General features: G+C 46.4%; 1 protein-coding gene across 2 annotated transcripts in view; it reads right to left on the reverse strand.

Moving 5' to 3' along the window:
• The window catches only part of ITGB5 (integrin subunit beta 5), a 63,659-nt gene that overhangs the window by 41,983 nt on the left and 4,824 nt on the right, over positions 1 to 16,852 (reverse strand). The window contains exons 3-4 of one of the 2 annotated variants that reach the window (XM_054380804.1): positions 8,900 to 9,104; positions 3,743 to 3,992 (exon numbers count right to left, since the gene is read on the reverse strand). In XM_054380804.1, the coding sequence (XP_054236779.1) occupies positions 3,743 to 3,992; positions 8,900 to 9,104 (455 nt within the window). Of the gene's footprint in view, positions 1 to 3,742; positions 3,993 to 8,899; positions 9,105 to 16,852 lie in introns of those variants that run through there. The other variant, XM_054380805.1, reaches the window with a different exon arrangement.

Genomic DNA, 16,852 nt, shown 5'->3' on the forward strand with positions numbered 1-16,852 from the left:
TCAGCTCTCACACTGTTACAAGGGGAATGAAATATTTCCACAAGGCTTCATGTTTTGAACACTTCAGTTTCTGACTATTTATCTACAAAACCATGCAGTAGAGCCCTTTTTTGTTTTGCTTTTTACCCCCACCAGGAGCTTTAAGCAGCTAAAGTTTCCAGAGATCTTTCCAGGACTGAACATCTCTCTCTATGTAAGCTGTGAGTGGAAACACCAAGCACCAGCCCACTCTGGACCATGAAGCTCTGTAGTTTCAGCACCAGTAAAGCATTTTTCACGCTGAGAATCCACAGGGCATGACAAGACCTGCAGTGACACAGAGGGTGCTCTTGGCAGAGACACCCTTGCCAAGGAGGGTGGTGGGAGCTGTGCCACTCACCTGCAGAACTGGTAGGTTGGTGTCAAAGGCCAACACATGGGAGTGGCACTGCCAAGAACTACTTTCCCCCTATCTTTCAATCTGCATTTTCACTCAGTTATCTGGTTTTCTTGGCAGTACCTGCTACCCTGCACCCACTACACGTCACCAGGCATGTCATGCCCAACATGAGATGTGTTAATAACTAACTCCAGCTTATGCATGCTCCCACTCTCCCTGCAAACACCATCTCTGTTTCCCACAGCTCCACTGGAGAAGAATGGTAGGAGTGGCACCCTAAGGCAAAGAAAAGCCTCAGCAGGCTACCAGGAAAACTTTTTCTGTACAAAACTATCAGGAGGCAGCTTTGGTCTTCACTGCATGGTCAAGAGAACTGAGCAGGCAGCTCCTGTGGTGTAGGACATCAGTGAGTGTGTGCTGGGCAGAAGAACAAGAAGGGTTAAGAATAAAAAGTATTTTAAAAGGAGTTGGCTGGCACTAATTCACTCTTATCTTCAAAGATAAAACCCAGAGAACAATTAAAGGCATCTGACTGAGGCTGACACATGACCTACTATGGGTAAATTGTAAGAGGCTTTTTACACAAAAGAGTATTTAAGATTTACTATTGCTGGGAACTCAAATCCTTCAACAAGGACCCCAGAGCAGGGATTTCCACCCACATAGCCATGCACATACCTTACCACAGGGGAGGTCCCACTGCCCTGGGCCCTGATGGCTATTAGAGCCATCCCTCGTGATCAACCTCATGTTCAGACTTGCACCCAGGGCCAAGGCAAGGACTGTGCCATGTCTGAAGCCTCTGCTCTTCAGGGTCTCAGCAAGCAGCCCTTAAATCCTCTAGGTGCTTGGTTTCTCAGAGCCCTGGTGGCTGAAAGAAAACTGACACACTATAGGGTCCCACCTCTCACAATTTAATCCCTCTTTGGTAGGTTTGTTGGTTGGGTTTTTTTTTCCACACTCCATGCAGGTTTGCTGGCAGAAGCTGCAGGCAGCAACAGGCTGGACAGTGGATATCTGAGTGACTAGGCAAGGGCACACAGCAGTGTGGGTAGGTTATCTCAGTCTGTAACCTCCACAAATCCTGTCACAGATAGATGGGCAATTAGGTGCTTGGTCAGACCCTTTTCCTTCCTTATCTTTTTAAATTCAGTGGTTATTTCCTTCATATTATCTCTCTTGAATGACACCATTGCTGCAAAAGACAATATCCTGGCTCCCTGGGAGGTCCCGGGCAGGATGCTGAGCCAGGAGCAGGGATAAGCAGTGAGCCGGGATGAGATAGAGACAGAACAATGGATCCTAGACAGACCTCACAAGAAAATTGGGCTGTACCCCACCCAGCCCTGCAGGACAACAGCCATCAATGCAAGCAGGAGGAGGAGAGAGCCTGGATCAGGGGCAAAAAACACCCACTGCATATAACATTTACTTGCAGCTTTTCTTAGATGTAAGCTGGCCACTGGAGAAAGTCTACTTTGACACTAGAGGTAGCTGCAAATAAAACCACAACCTGAGAAGCCACCTTGCTGCCCCATCAGTGAGCCACTTGGCAGCAGCAACAGCCTGCTTCCAGAGCAGGCAGAGGAAGGTGTCACCACCTGGGATCAGTGGGGAGCTAGCACCCCTCATGTGGATGAAGAGGAGACAAATAACAACTGGAAGGGAACACCCACCACGTGAGCTGCTTTGGGCAATCCATACTAAATGGTTTCCCAAGACCAGGCTAGCTTGATGTAGCTCAAACACAAAAGACACCACCTGGGTAAAACCAAAAAAGACGTGCAGATAGCCTGATCACAGTGGGAAAAAACAAGGCAACTGCTCTGGATGCCCTGATGGAAAGACATCAGCAGTTTCAGGCATAACTTGCTGCACACCTCTCCCTACCCTCTCCTCCTGCATACTTCACTCTGTCTCATTCATCAAAAGCCATGTCACTTCAGTTAAATCACACACCAGCCAAACAAAGCTCCTGAGAGTTCTCCAGCTGGAGTAAAATCTTGTCCCCAGTCCATGAGCAACATGAGTAGGTGATGAAGACTAAGACAGAGATGACTGAGAGCATCCCTCTGAGGCCATGCCAAATTTGGGGCAAACAAGCTATGGTGTACAGTGCCATGGAGGCAGAGCATGGTCACCTTCAGCTACATTTCACAGCCAGAGCATGAGTTTTCATCGTTAAAATCCATTTCACCTTCCTTTCTGGACAGAACTGGCAAAAGCAGAATACAGATAATTCTGTCTGGTCAGTGTGCAAAGAGATGCCAAACACTTGGTCAATGCCAAAAGCTGATCTAGAAACACAGCTAATGTATGCTGTCTTTAGTTTGCCCCCGATATGGAAAGGTTAAAGGACATACACTCACAGAGGCTGACATCCATTCATGCAGTGATCCTACAACATGTCTGTGGATAACTCAGAAGTGCTAACCTTATTGCCCTTACATGACTAGCAAGCATCCTACCTATGGATGAGGGTAGGATGGGCACCATGAAGGTAAGCATCAGTGGTGACATCATTCCAGGAGGGCACTTGCTGACATATTCATTTCTTCGTGCCAACACCCAAACCCATCTGGACACCTTCCACTACACCTAATTTCACTCTGGAGTAATCCCCAGTTCAATGGACTTGGTCCTGACTCTGGTGCTTAAAACCCAAATGAAAGACTAGCAAAGACACTCAAAAGCAGCCCCCAAAAAAAAAAAAACCCAAAAAAAAAAAAAAAAACCCAAAACCAAGGAAGGGTGTGATAGAACTCAAAGCGAGTTGCATCATTTGTGTCTCTTGCAACTGCCAGTTTGCTTTCCTTCCACAGTTAAACAGATGAAAAAAATCTGCCTGACATCTTCAAAAGACTTCACAAGAACTCATTAATCAGTACTACAGGCCATCACAAATCTCACTTCCCCCAAACACTTTTGTTGTGAAGGACTTGCATTGTCTTGGTCTCTTACCTGTAAAATGGAGATAAAGGACATAATTGATTTACTCAAGGCCAAACTATGACTCAGAGCTAGGATCAGAAATGTCTGGCTCTTGCTCCTTTTTCTTAAAGCCTGTAAAAAAGCCTGCTATGCTTGCAAGCTCTTCAGGTACTTAAAAATAGCTTCAGGCTCCTGATACAACAGTTTCCCAACTCTGGATGCAGACATCTCCCACCAGCCACTGCAAAACTGGAAATCGTCCTACTTGGAATCGTTCTGGAGTATCACAATGACATCCATGGCTAGCCAGCATTCCCAAAAGCCAGAACTGAAGCGTGGTTCATTATTTAAAGCAAGAATGGGAAGAGAAGCCTGAAGCCAGGCTCTGTGCAAACACAGGGTTCATCCCTTTGGGTTACACCTACAACTTACCCAATGCAGGGATTGTTTTGGTATCTTGGTGCCGTGTAGGAGAAAGGAGAAATGTTTTTGTCCACGAAAGAGCCAAACCCCAGCCGGAAATTGCTAGTGAGCTTTCGCATCTCTTCAGCCAGCTTTGTCCCCAGATTGCGAATGTTATCCAGGTCATCATTCATGGAAAGGGAGAGATCCATCAGGTAGTAGAGGTCCACAGGATAGTCCTCCACTTGACGAACCTGAACTCGGAAGGAGGTCTGGTCACCTGCGTGTACACAAGCGTTGAGAGTGATGAAGAGGAAACTCCTAGCACATATAAAATCAGACCAAATGCTTTCCCTCCTCCCCCTCCCCCCACAGAGCAGATAGATCACTTCCAAAAGAAGGTAGTGAGAGTATTAATCTTTTTCAAATCCATCCCCTAGGAGGCTGAGAGGAAAGCAGGTAATGATGTGGGGTCCTCTTAAGCTGTGCAGTGTACTGGTTGGCAAGAAAATGACATCTCTAGAGTGCGCGACTCTATTTTACTTCTGAGATATGGGAAAGGTCTTTCCAACTCAGCTGAGAGAATGTCTAGTGGGAGACGTGAAAAATGCTGCTGCCCCAGTCTGTGTATAGTTCAGGGGTGTTTTCCTAGAAAACTGGAAAGAAAAGCAAGCAGAGCAAACCTCAGATGGAAGTTTCATGGACTCTTGAAAGAGGGACCATGAACACGCTTGCTTGGGCACATCCTCAAAGCAAACTAGGAGCAGTCCAAGAAGTCCTGCACAAAAGAGAGAAGGAAGAGGAGCGGGAGAAGAAAGAGGATCAGGAGAAAACAGCCAGAGTGAAATGAATGCAAGACATCCTCTGAGCTGTGCCTGGAAGTCAAGTCAAAGGAGACACAAAGGAGATACCTTTGAAAAGGAACTCATTCCTGGAAAACAGCTGTGCCATCATGATTCTGGAGAAAGTAGGGCAAAAGGGAAGTGAACTGGAAAAAGAAGATTGTTAGGGTCACCCAAGAAAGCACTGAGGCAGAGATTAAGCTTCCTAAAGTGATGAACGAAAAGGAAGGAGCTGACAGGGATTAGTCACAGGCTGTGCAGATGTGAAGAGCAGCAGCCTCTCCTCTGACTTTTGCCAAACTGCTTTCTCAAGAAATGTCCTCCAGAAGGGGTGTCAGGAGGGGAGGCCATCACCAGCACAGCCCATGCTCCAAAAAAGATGAAGTGTCTTCCAAGTGATAGACCTCAAAGGAGACAGAGAGGAGGTAGCAAATGCTTTTCTTATGCTTTGCTGAGAGAGGATTCTAGATGAAAACCCCAGACTCCAGCACTCTCAAACCCTAGGCCACTTTGGAGATCCCACATCCCCAGCCACCAACTCAGCCCTTTTTCCAGCTCAGTGGGGTCTGAGATCCAGAGACTCGAAACCTCCCAAGACTAAGCTCCCCCTCCTGCCCGCCCCTTCCAGCTCTTAATGGTTGAGGCTGAAATTTAGGCACTGGCAAATTCTACAAAATAAATGTGGCTTACTCACTTCTTCCCCAGAAATGAAACACACATTTTTAGCATTGTGAAAAAACTTCCTTAAGCATTTCATTGTTCTCCTTATTGTGTGCAGCAGCACAGCTGCTCCCACTTATTTCCAGTTCAACACCATGCAGGAGCAGCACCACAAAACTGCTATGCTGGCATGGAGGGGCTTTGCAGCCCAGCAAGCAAGAGCCCTGTGTGGCACTTGGGGTCATGCTGCATGGAGCCACAGGCAGGGTAAAACACCCTCCCTAGCTCCTAGAATCTGCTTTGTAGTGATTCCTGACACCATCTCTGTGTGCAAGGAGTGGACATCCTGTCCCAGCCCTCTGCAGCAGTTGCTTTGGCCCAGCAGCATCCACTGCCTCAGCAAAGCATCCAGGGTCCCAGCACCTGCAGGGATGTGCATAAAGGTCAGAGCCTGCCTCCTGCAAAGAAAGCTGTGGAGGATTCAGATCCAGGTCCGCTTTTCAACTAGATCAGGTTGCTCAGAGCGGCATCCAACCTGACCTTGAATGCTTCCAGGGGTAGACCTTCTATCACCTCTCTGAGCAACAGTGTTTCACCACCCTCACTGTAAAACATTTCTTCCTTATCTCTAGCTTTAGCCTATTTTCTTCTAGTTGGAAACCATTACCCCTTGTCCTGTCGCAGCAGGCCCTGCTGAAACATCTGACCACCTTTAAGGATCGAAATTTCACAGTAAGTTCTCTCCAGAGCCTCCTCTTCTCCACCCCCAACACTATCGGCCTTTCTTCCATGGCAGAGGTGTTCCAGACCTCTGATAATTTCTGTGGCCTCCTCTGGACCTGCTCCAACAGGTCCATATCTTTCTTGTGCACGTTAACACAGAGCAAAAGCTCTGTGCACTGACTGCAGTGTAACAAACCGTGACTGCAAGCTTGGTTTTAATTCAGTGCTGAAGGAATGTCTTTAACTCTGGGAAAATTCATTACTATGCCTATTTTTCTCATTCCTACATATTTTTCCCATTGGAATACCCAGTCCCTTCAGAAAAAGAGGATGTGTCCTTTTGCCTTTCCCAACATTTCCGTTTTCAAAACACTATTCTTTCAGAGCAAGTCCTAAGATAGAAATTTCTGTGCCAGAAAGGGTATTTGGGATACACTGATCAAACCTTCTTCTTTTTAATAGTTATGAATTTATCAGTCCCTGAGAAGCACAAAAAAACCCCAACAGGATCCTAGGGCTGGAGGTCCTTTCATTCTTAACTGCACAAATCAATTATCTTGGAGTAAATGTTGCTAAGGTATGAAGATGTAAGTGCAAAAGAATTTATTATTCTCTGTGCACAGTATTACTCTCACACTTCTAGGGATAATCCAGCCCTCCCTTTCCCCATCTATCATCACCACCATCCTCTCCTTTGGGCTTTTACTGAGAAGTTTTAAACTGAAAGCTGAATTCAGAAATGTTTCTTGGATAGTGTCCTGCAAAGGCAGTGCAGAAACTGGAAAAACTGCTTTTAGCCAATTTAAGAACACAAAGTTTACAACTATTCTTATCCAAGAAAAGCTTTTTTTTTTTTTTTTTCCCTGCTTGGTGAGGTTTAGGGCTTGATGGACAACACAACCTGCATCTATTTATATTTTAATTCTTTTTATGCCCTTCATATTTTTCATTTAACCAGGACATGCTGTTTCATAGCTGGACCCAAGATTAAAAAGTAGTATTATAAAAATTAAATCCACAGTTTAAGGCCTTTGGAAACTATGTGTAGGCACAGAGATTTGGGCATGTGACTTCTGCCACAGGACAATTAGATCAAACTGCCTGAGTGGGAACAGCGAACAATTGACAATTCACTCCCTTCTGCTTCTGCTTAGTGGTCTAAGAATAAAAGATCACCATTGCCATAGACCTCCATGTGAATTCATCTTTGAAACAGTACACTCTTCATGCCCAAAATTAAATCAACATTGTCTCCTTTTTGTCTTGAGTTCACAGGGTGAAACCCATTCTCAAACTCAAGGATTAATGGATAATTTAAGCTGAGGATGCTAATACAAGGGTTTAGAAAGTTATCATCCCTAAGACAGAGTGCTGCCCAACATCAAAAAGAGAACAGAAATGGGAGATACTATTACAAACATATCCCTCCTCCTACAATGACTCCAGTGCTCTGCAAGAGGAGCACAGGCAGGGGAGTTCGCCACCTCAGTGTGGGAATCACTTTAGGGTCCTCGGAGCGATTCCTGCAGTTCAGCCCAGACCTAGGGGGTTTCTCTGACATCCAAGAAAAATCAAAGGTGGCCACAAGTGTGGTCCCCCATAGGGAACGACAATGTGGCCTCCCAGGAAGATGCAAGGAGACTGACACCCACAACCTGCCACAGACCAGAGCAATGGAAATTTGCACCTCTGGGTGAGCAAAGGGGACTGGAAAAGGGGAATTTGCTGAGCACTGGGCACTGCAAGTGAAGGAGGGTTTGCAGGAGGTGACATGTGGAAGCTGAGCCAGCTCTTTCTGCCAGGAACTGCCTCAAGAAACTGAAGTAATAACAACCCCTTTTCTTACAGCAGCAAACCTGTTTCATCAGTAACATTCGGATGCAGAAGGCATGCATCAAACCATACATCCAGACCTGACTACCCTCAGGTATCTGCTTTAAAGACTTTGAAGTAAAATTCATTTAAATTTGAGTCTGACTGATGACAGCAATCATACTGCTGGGGAAGAGTTAATTAAGAGACATCATGACTATCTGACCCTTAGAATTAAGCAAAAGAAACCCTGCAGCAACTATTAGGCTTCGGGAAAGCCCTGGTAGTGTGAGCACCAGCTCAAACTTCTGTTTTTCTTGGGTAAAACATCCAGTTTCATTTTTCTGTATGCTCATGAGAGCTGTCACAAAACTGTAAGCCTTAGAAACCCACACCAATTGCCTATAATGAATTGAGCTTTTATATTTGCTTCATAACTTTGCAATAAAGAGCTTTATTTTTCCCCCTGCAGAACCAGTGGCTGCCAAATTTTTGTGCAAATTCTGAACCCATATTAAAGGCTCCCCCCACTATGCAAAAAATTTTGATAACAAGCATGCTTACATGGCTCAGGCCAGCCATTCCTTTCTAATTTTTAATTAAAAGGAAGAGACTGAAGGAAAGTGATGGCTCAGGGGAGTGAAACAGGGATCTGGCTGCAGTCCAAGGCCTGAATCACAAGTCCATATCTCCATCTTCTGCCTTGATCCCATGGCTCTTTTGCATACCGACAGAAAACAGATACACGTTTTTGTTTCCAATTTATAGAAGGAGCTGTCTCAGTTTAGAGTCAAGCACTGTCAGCTTAGTGCAGGATCCAGAGTTATTTTAACTCCTTCCACCCAGTGGTTACATTTTTAGCTGAGTAGATCCCCTTTAAACACATGCAGGGGTTAAGACTAGAATTGAAACAGTTGTGGGTAGGCTTTGACTGACTTTGCGTAACAGCAATGTGCTCTCATGGAGGACACAAGACTCAGCCCTAAACCTGCTCATGATGCGCCAGTTTATGGGCTGTGGAATGGGCCAGCAGCCACCTGCTTTAGTGGGCTACAAGGCCACAAGCTGTACACTCTTAGCAGGTCCCAGCACCCTTTCTCACTCACACACACAACCCCAAGCGTATGGCTGTCAGCCTTTAGGGACTCACCAGGACGAAGATTCAACGCAACCTTCTGAGGCATGATCTGTGTGACATCCAGGTGAGTCTGGCCAGAGCCCTTGCTGCTCAGAGGGACATTCTTCACAACACTGATGCTGCTGCTGGGGTTTTCAATGGCCCCAGCACAACCATTTGCAATCAGGTTCTGCAGGAAGTCGCACCGCGATGTGATGGACTTTGTGCTGCCAAACTCCTGGGGGATGAATAATGGACAAAAGGGAAAGGGAGGAAGAAACATCAATCCCACAGCAGGGGCTTTGTTTTGATATGCTGGTATCTGCAGCAAATAGGAGATGACAAGGAGAAGATGGTGTCATTTGTAGTGGCTGTACTCAAGAGGACTGATCCTTGAGCCTTTCAAAGGGTTCTACCAAACAAAGAAACAAACAAACAAAGAAGTTCTGCAAGGATTTGAAGATCAAATTTGCTCACAGATCACCACAGCAGAACACTAAGCCTGGGTTTCCCCCCAGCCACAGCAGCAGCAATTGCTCCCATCCCTGTGATGGGCCAATGTTTAGTTTGCTGGCTGGACAGTTGACATCTCTTTGAGGGGAAGAGGTGAGGAGTTGTTACTTTTTGTATGTGTATCAACTTGAATGAGCTTTGCAAAAGAGAGAAGAGAGGACAAGGAAGTGGCACTGAGGGAAGCAGGACTCAGATGTGAAGCTGGAAACTGAGGCTGGATAGCTTCAGGAACCTGCATCCTCTTCCCTGAGCAAGACACCACATGTCCCCACACAAGCACCATGCTTTCAATGCTCTCTCAAACCTCTACACTGCAGATGCTGGCATGGCTCCATCAGATGAGGAGGAAAAAATTGACAGCGAGTGGTCCCTGAGGCAGAGAACAACCATAGCGGTTTGGTGTGGGCAGGCTGTCCTGGGCGGCTTTGCTGGAGAATAAAGCAGATGGAAGAACCTTCATGGGAGGTGATCAATAGACAGCCCAGGCAGCAAGGCACAGGCAAGCGGCTCAGCCTCAGTGGATGGGCTGCCATGGCAGGGAGTCTGCCAGTGCCCAAGCCAGAGCTCCAGCCCTCTCTGTGATCCCTGTGTGTGGTGCACAATGCAGCCTTGTGTGGGGCAGCGCTCAGGAACAGCCAGCTGCACAATGCAGCCTTTAGCAAAGAGCCCATTTGGCAGAATGCTGGGGGGGGGGGGGGGGTGGGTTAATATTTTTTTTCTTTTTCCAAAAAGCACCAAAGGGAGCAAATTGCATACCCAAAACTCACTGGATTTTCAACAGCTGATTCCTATTTATTTCTGCACTATAACAATAGAAACAACTGTCTTGTGCTCCAGGGCTGATGGACTAAAATGACATGAAATAATGCAGAGAAGATGCTCTCAGCCAAGACAGACCCTTCTTCAGCTATGCAGCCAAAAACCAGTGTGGGGCTGAATAAGCCTCACTTTTTGCGTGGCAGAGGACAGAGAAGATGTCAAGGAAGGAAAAGTCATCTGACAAGATCTGGCTTCTGGACCCTATGGGGTGCTCCAGGGGTCCCCCAAGGACAGCCTTGGATGCGGGGCCCCAGGACACAGGCAGAGGCTCTCTGCTGCATTTTCTCACTACGAGGTCCCAATGCTATTTGAAAAATGAGAGATTTGCATTCCAGCATCCAGCAGCTGGGTCCAGCCAAGGAGGTGTCACGTCAGATGGATACAAACACAAATTTCTTGGAACGAGCTGTGTAAACAGATGAACTTCCAGAAAGGAGGACTGGGACTACTTAAATCATCTCCAGGATGACAAAATAAAAATCAGAATCTCTCACAAACCCCAAAACACCCAGCCTTTCAGACCAGCATATTCAGGGCAGCATTGGAGAAAAGTTTGTCTTGGTTGTGCTTCGACCTGAAGTCAGTGAAAAGCTGGTGGGCTGCAGGCACTCTTCCTGGGACAGTTCACCCAGCAGCAGGGCACCTGAAGTGAGATCTCCCAGGACTACTGCTCCAGGTCAGCACCTCTGTCAACTCATTTCTGCTGCCACCTATTAGAAAGGGCAGTCTGGCTGTGCAAAAAACCTCCTGTGCAAAAAAACCCCACACAAATAGCACCACAAGGGCAGCCCAGAATTTTTGGTTATTCCTTAGGAATCAACAATGGAGTGAATAAAAAATAGGATGATATTTAGGGCTGCTCATGCAACTGCAGCCTTTATCAGGCATTTCCAATCCTCCTTGAGGTCTGCTCCAAAGCCTGTTAATGTGAATGGAAAGACTCAACTTCAAAGGGCTTTGAATTAGAATTTTCTGGCTGGGCCTGGGGTAGCAGAACAAAAGCCAGGAGGGGCAGGCAGCCCAGGGGGAGGAGGATGCTACTTCCTCCCCCAGCTGCTACTCTTTAGCAGCTGAGCTCATAACACCATGAGAGATGGCTCTGGGTATGCAACTGTTTATGCCAGTGTCCAAGAGGTGTGCACAAGAGCAGGATCCACATGCCAAGGATGAGACAGCACTGGCACGTGGGGTGAGGAGCACATCCGTGTGGGATCCACTGGGAGCTCTCTTGGGAAGGGCACCCATACATGTGCAAACCTGTCTTTTTGCACTGTGGTGAGAAATGGTTAGCACTGCAGAATGCTTTTCTCCAACCTCTGTGACAAAAGTTCTCCAAAGGAAGCTCAGGAGGTGGGGGAAGGCCACCAACACAACTCCTTATGACAGGAGTTGCACAAAGCTCTCAGGCCAGCAGCACCTCTGCACCCCTCCAGTCCACAGGATCTCTTGCTCCACTCAGATATTTGACCTGGAACTTGTTTCTAAAATGGGCCCAGAGGACTTGCTATGGGGTAGCAATTGATGAGCTGCAGCTCCAATCAAATGCAGCCTTTTTCTTGTTCAGTGAAACACCACATTGCCCAGGGTGGAAGAAAATAAGCCCTGCTCAGGGGTGCAAACATTCCAGGGGAAAGGGGGTGTAGCTTAGCACCCAGGGGTGCAGCACTGACCCCTGCTTCTACCTGGGTTTCCAACTCAGGCAATGACACCAAGCAGGGTCTGACAGTGGCCTCAGGAAAGCCCCAGCAATTGCTGCAGCACCCTGCAAACAAACACCCCTCACATGCACCCATGGGCCAAACCCCAAAGTCAAAGTTTTCCGCAACAGAGAAAATTAAGGCCCCTGGAGGCTAAGTTAAAGGGGAAATTTAATAAAACCCAACAAACAAACAAAAAAACACAAAACAAAACCAGGACCACATCTGAGGAGTAGAGGACATCACACAGGTCTAAATAACTCATGAGCAATGATTCCAAAAGGCAGCCCCACACCAGCCCAGATGTGGCACACAGGTTCAAACATCAGTTCCCTCTGAGCAGAGGACACGTCGCAGCTAGTTAAGCAATTCAGTGCACCCAAGTACTTGCTGACCATCTACGTTCATGTCTGCTTCAGACAGAAACACAGCAGGTACCCCACAGCAAGGAGGAACTGCCCCAGGCATCACTTCATGCCACAAAGCAGCATCAGTCTGGGGAGATGCCACCCAGCCCTTGTTAGTGATGCCAGCTGCCCACAGCCCCTGGGCACCTTAGCAGCCGCTGTGCTAATCAGCTCACAAAAGCGAATGCACACAAGCAGACAGAGTGAATGGAGACAACAGTGTGACAATTACATGCTCATCAGCCTGACAGTTTGAAGACAAATTGCTTGGTTTATGCTATAAAAATGGAGAATAGCACTGACTGCATCTAACTCCCGACAAGACATGTCCCTACCATTTTTTTTACTTTAATCAGTCCATTGTGCTATTAATGCAGACTGAAATATGCCTGCGTTCTCCAGTGAAAAAAGGGACATGTTGCCTCTAGGAACAGCCTTGATTTTCCTTCCTCATTCTCCAGACACACATTCCTGAGCCAGGAGATGATGGGGTAAAAGCAACCTGCTGGAAAACAGAGGGTGACACTGGGGGGGATTTCAGTTCAATTAATCAAAAAGGAAATTTCAGTTTAATTAACATAATTAATGTGCGTCTCAATTCTGCATGTACACATACAAGTGCATTCACTTCGGTAATGTGGGATGAACACACAGCATACATAGACCTAGCAAACAAGAGAAGCTTCTGCACATGGTGGACTGCTCCCTAAAGCAGCAAGCAGAAGATAATAGCAACATAATGACATAATTTTCCTCTTCTCTTTTGGAAAGCATCCCCTCTGCAATTGCTCCAGGTAGGTTTATCATAGAATCATAGAATCAGCCAGGTTGGAAGAGACCTCCAAGGTCATCCAGTCCAACCTATCACCCAGCCCTATCCAATCAACTAGACCATGGCACTAAGTGCCTCATCCAGTCTGCTCTTGAACATCTCCAGGGACAGTGACTCCACCACCTCCCCGGGCAGCCCATTCCAATGGGCAATCACTCTCTCTGTGAAGAACTTCCTCCTAATACCCAGCCTATACCTCCCCTGGCACAACTTAAGACTGTCCCCTCATTCAGCTGCTGGTTGCTGCTGGTTGCCTGTATCATGAACACAAACCCCACTTGTCTATCACACCCCACCTGGCAGCTCACAGGACAGCACTGAAGCCACTTCCAGAAGTCTCTGCTCTCCCCAGCAAGCCAGACAAGCCCTGCTGAACCTGGGCAATGTGATGTCACTGCAAAAAAGTCAAGGAGCACCCTCCTTTCCCACCCATGAACACAAGGCTGCTGCAGAGATTACAGCGACCCCATGGGTTAGTGTGCAGTTTCCAGCCAGAATCTTTCCTCAGCAGCATGTCAGCCATTTCTAGTCTCTTATGGAGCTTGCAGGGGAAGCTGAGGAATATCCTCAAAATTCCAGCATGGATGACAAGGCTGTGGCAGTCTCCGTTAGCCAAGAGTCAAATATTCCCCCCAGACAGTCCTGTTTCAAGGCATACTTAGGTGACATTAAAGGCCTCACATTCTTTTCTTCTCTTCTAAGTGCCATATAAACAGATGACTTCATTCAAGTCCTCTCTTTCAAGGTATTCTTCCATGAGCCAAGAGATTCAATGTCTGCTTCCAAACCTCCAGCAGCCCAAAGATGTGGTTAACTCACAGCTCCTGTGGGCTCTGAGGCTGCTGGGTACCAGAAACTGCTATCATCAACTCATACCTCATCATCCTCTGAGATAGGAGCAGAGATAATGAATACCAGCAGAAGGCCAATTCAAGCAAGGGTACCTGATGCACCCCATAATAACAGGTTGAGAGGTGGTGGTCATAAAACTGTAACATCTTGACTACTCTGGAGTAAGCATCTATCTATATGCATGATCTTACCCTACCAATTCAAGGCAATGTAAATACAAGGAACCTTATCCCACTTGGAAAATCATTAGGATAGTGCTCCTTGTATCCACAGAACTGCTTTTTTGCACTCCTAACTCCTAATCACGACCTGCAAGTGCTTGAGACTTTCTGTTCCTCTGTGGCCATGCAGAGCCTGGATCCAAGAGTGCAAAGGATGATGGAGGAGGATGCAATGCTGCTGGAGGCTGCATAAGGCACTACTGCCTCTGGGAAACAGCATGGCTGTCCTGCTCAAACTGCTCTTCAACCACAGCTGAGGGGACCCTCACAGCATCAGCACAGCTGAGCACCCCAGGGGACAAAGAACAAACAGGCTTAATGGCACCACCAAATGATGTCGTTCCCCAAAGAGAGGAATGCTATAGAGGCAAAGGTATATATACCCAGAGAGATATAATAACACATGTAAACAAATTCCATGTATGTACATATTATAGATATCTCTACACTTTCTGTACATATAATACATATATGATAATAGACATAAATATACAGGGCATTATATATATTTATAGACTTTTATCATATATACTTCCTGACAAAAATTGTTGATTATTGCCTGCAAAGATCATAGAATCATGGAAACACAGAATCATTTAGTCTGGAAAAGACCTTTAAGATCATGGAGTCCAGCTGTCAACTTAGCACTGCCAAGACGACAACAGCTGGCCCAGTTTGCTCACAAACCTATTAAGCAAATGCAGAGGGAGCAGAAAATACCAAATAATCAGCTGATTGTGTTTCTACCACAGCATAACATCTGTGGAAATGCCTCCAATAGCTTAGCCCCAATGCTTAAACAGAAGCAGAGCTATAGAATTTGGCAGGCATATAGATTCCTGGGGCAACATACTCAGTGAATGACAGCTGATGGAAGTAGATAAGGAATACAGACTCAAGTTGTGAAGTATACCTGACTGGGCTGTGACAGGAGGAAGGGAAATAAGGTGGTGAAATGGTTATGCAAATACAGCAGATATTAAAAGTTTACAGAATCAGTTGCAAAAGACCTTAAAGATCATCCAGTCCAACCACTACCTAGCTCTGCCAAGCCTGCTGCTAAACCATGTCCCTTTGTACCACATCTATGCATCTTTTAAACACACCCAGGGATGGTGATTTATAGCATCACTTTAAAACTTTTGAAGTCGAAAACCTCCAGATATCTTTCACAATCCTATTACCTCACCTGATAATCCCAGCTAAAGACAGATAATTAGAGTTTCAAACAGTAAATTTTAAAAAATTAAATTAAAATTTAAAAATACAGCATTAGAACAAGAGCTTGCTAAGTCTTAGCATACAGTGTGTAAAGGGGACAGCAGCTCTTAAACACATAGCTCTTGGCACAAAACACCTTGACATGTATTTTTAAATAGCTGCTGCAGGCTAAAGGTCAGGAAGTATTACAGCACTTCCCTGTAAACAGCTGTCTTCCTTCTTCCTCCCTCCTCCCCCCCCTCCTACCATTTAGGAATTTTATTTTGGGGGGGGGGAGTCACTCTCCTGCTTGCAGGATAAGAGCCAGGCTGCCAGTCCTGCAGTCCCATGGGCTGCCATACAATTAGTGGTCGAAGTGACCACCAGATAAACATTTCCACTGGCAACATTTTGCAAAAAAAAGTTGTCTTTTGATGCCAAGAAGGGAGGGAAAAAAAAAAAAAAAAGAAAGAAAAAAAAGAGGGGGGTAGGGGTGGGGAAAGTAAGCTATTGGGTACCAACAGCTTAATGGCCAGGGTTGCTGGATCCCGTATCACCACCGCAGATTAGCTGGCAGGAGAGGAGCTCTTACAGCTGTTTACAAGATGTCTCAAAAGTAGGATCTATTGCTTTACCCTTTCCTTTCTGCACAGCATTTGCCTTGCTGGGGAAAAAAGAAAACAAAACCAAAACCAAACACAAACAAAAACAAAACAAAACAAACAAAAACAAACAAAAAACCCAAAAATAAACAAAGAAAAAAAACACACAAAAACAGGAAAGCTGTTACACTGCTGAGCAGCATGGTGCTAGCAGTACTAGGAGGTTTTCCTGGGAGAGCTGCAGCTTGTCATTGTAAGTGAAAATCCAATACAACAGACCTGGAGAGCCAGAGGCTCGGGGTACCTCCTGAGACTCAGCAAACCATAAGGCTTAGGATCCTCCCTCTTCCCATGCCCAGTTCCATGCTCATCTTCATTTCTATCCTCCTCCCCAAAGGGCTGCAGCTACACCAGAGGCAGAGCTGGCAGGAGGAGAGACAGGACAGCAGAGGAATAGGCAAGCAGGATCTGCATCCTCAGCTCAGCATCACCAGATAGAGCTGGACAGTGAAGGGTGTGCTCAACTCCACAGCTTGCCTCCCTCAAAATGGGACCAAGCTGACCATACCAGAAGCAAAAAGGTAACCAGGGAACAGGAGAGCATCACTGACAGCCATGTGTGGTGAGAGGTTGAAGATTACCCACTGCTCTGGGGTTTTTTCATAGCCCAAACCTGGTTCTTGGCACAGTGCCTGCAAGTAGGTAGGGGCTTTTCCTGCATCTGTAAGCATCTATATTCCTCTCTTAAACATTTAGGACAGACGCTAGCACAAAGAAGACACCTGCCCATGCTGGCATCATCAGATCTCTCACACATCTTGTCCTCTAGAAATTATAAGTCTA

The sequence above is a fragment of the Indicator indicator genome, chromosome 5 (assembly GCF_027791375.1).
Source record: "Indicator indicator isolate 239-I01 chromosome 5, UM_Iind_1.1, whole genome shotgun sequence".
NCBI classification, from domain to species: Eukaryota; Metazoa; Chordata; class Aves; order Piciformes; family Indicatoridae; genus Indicator; species Indicator indicator.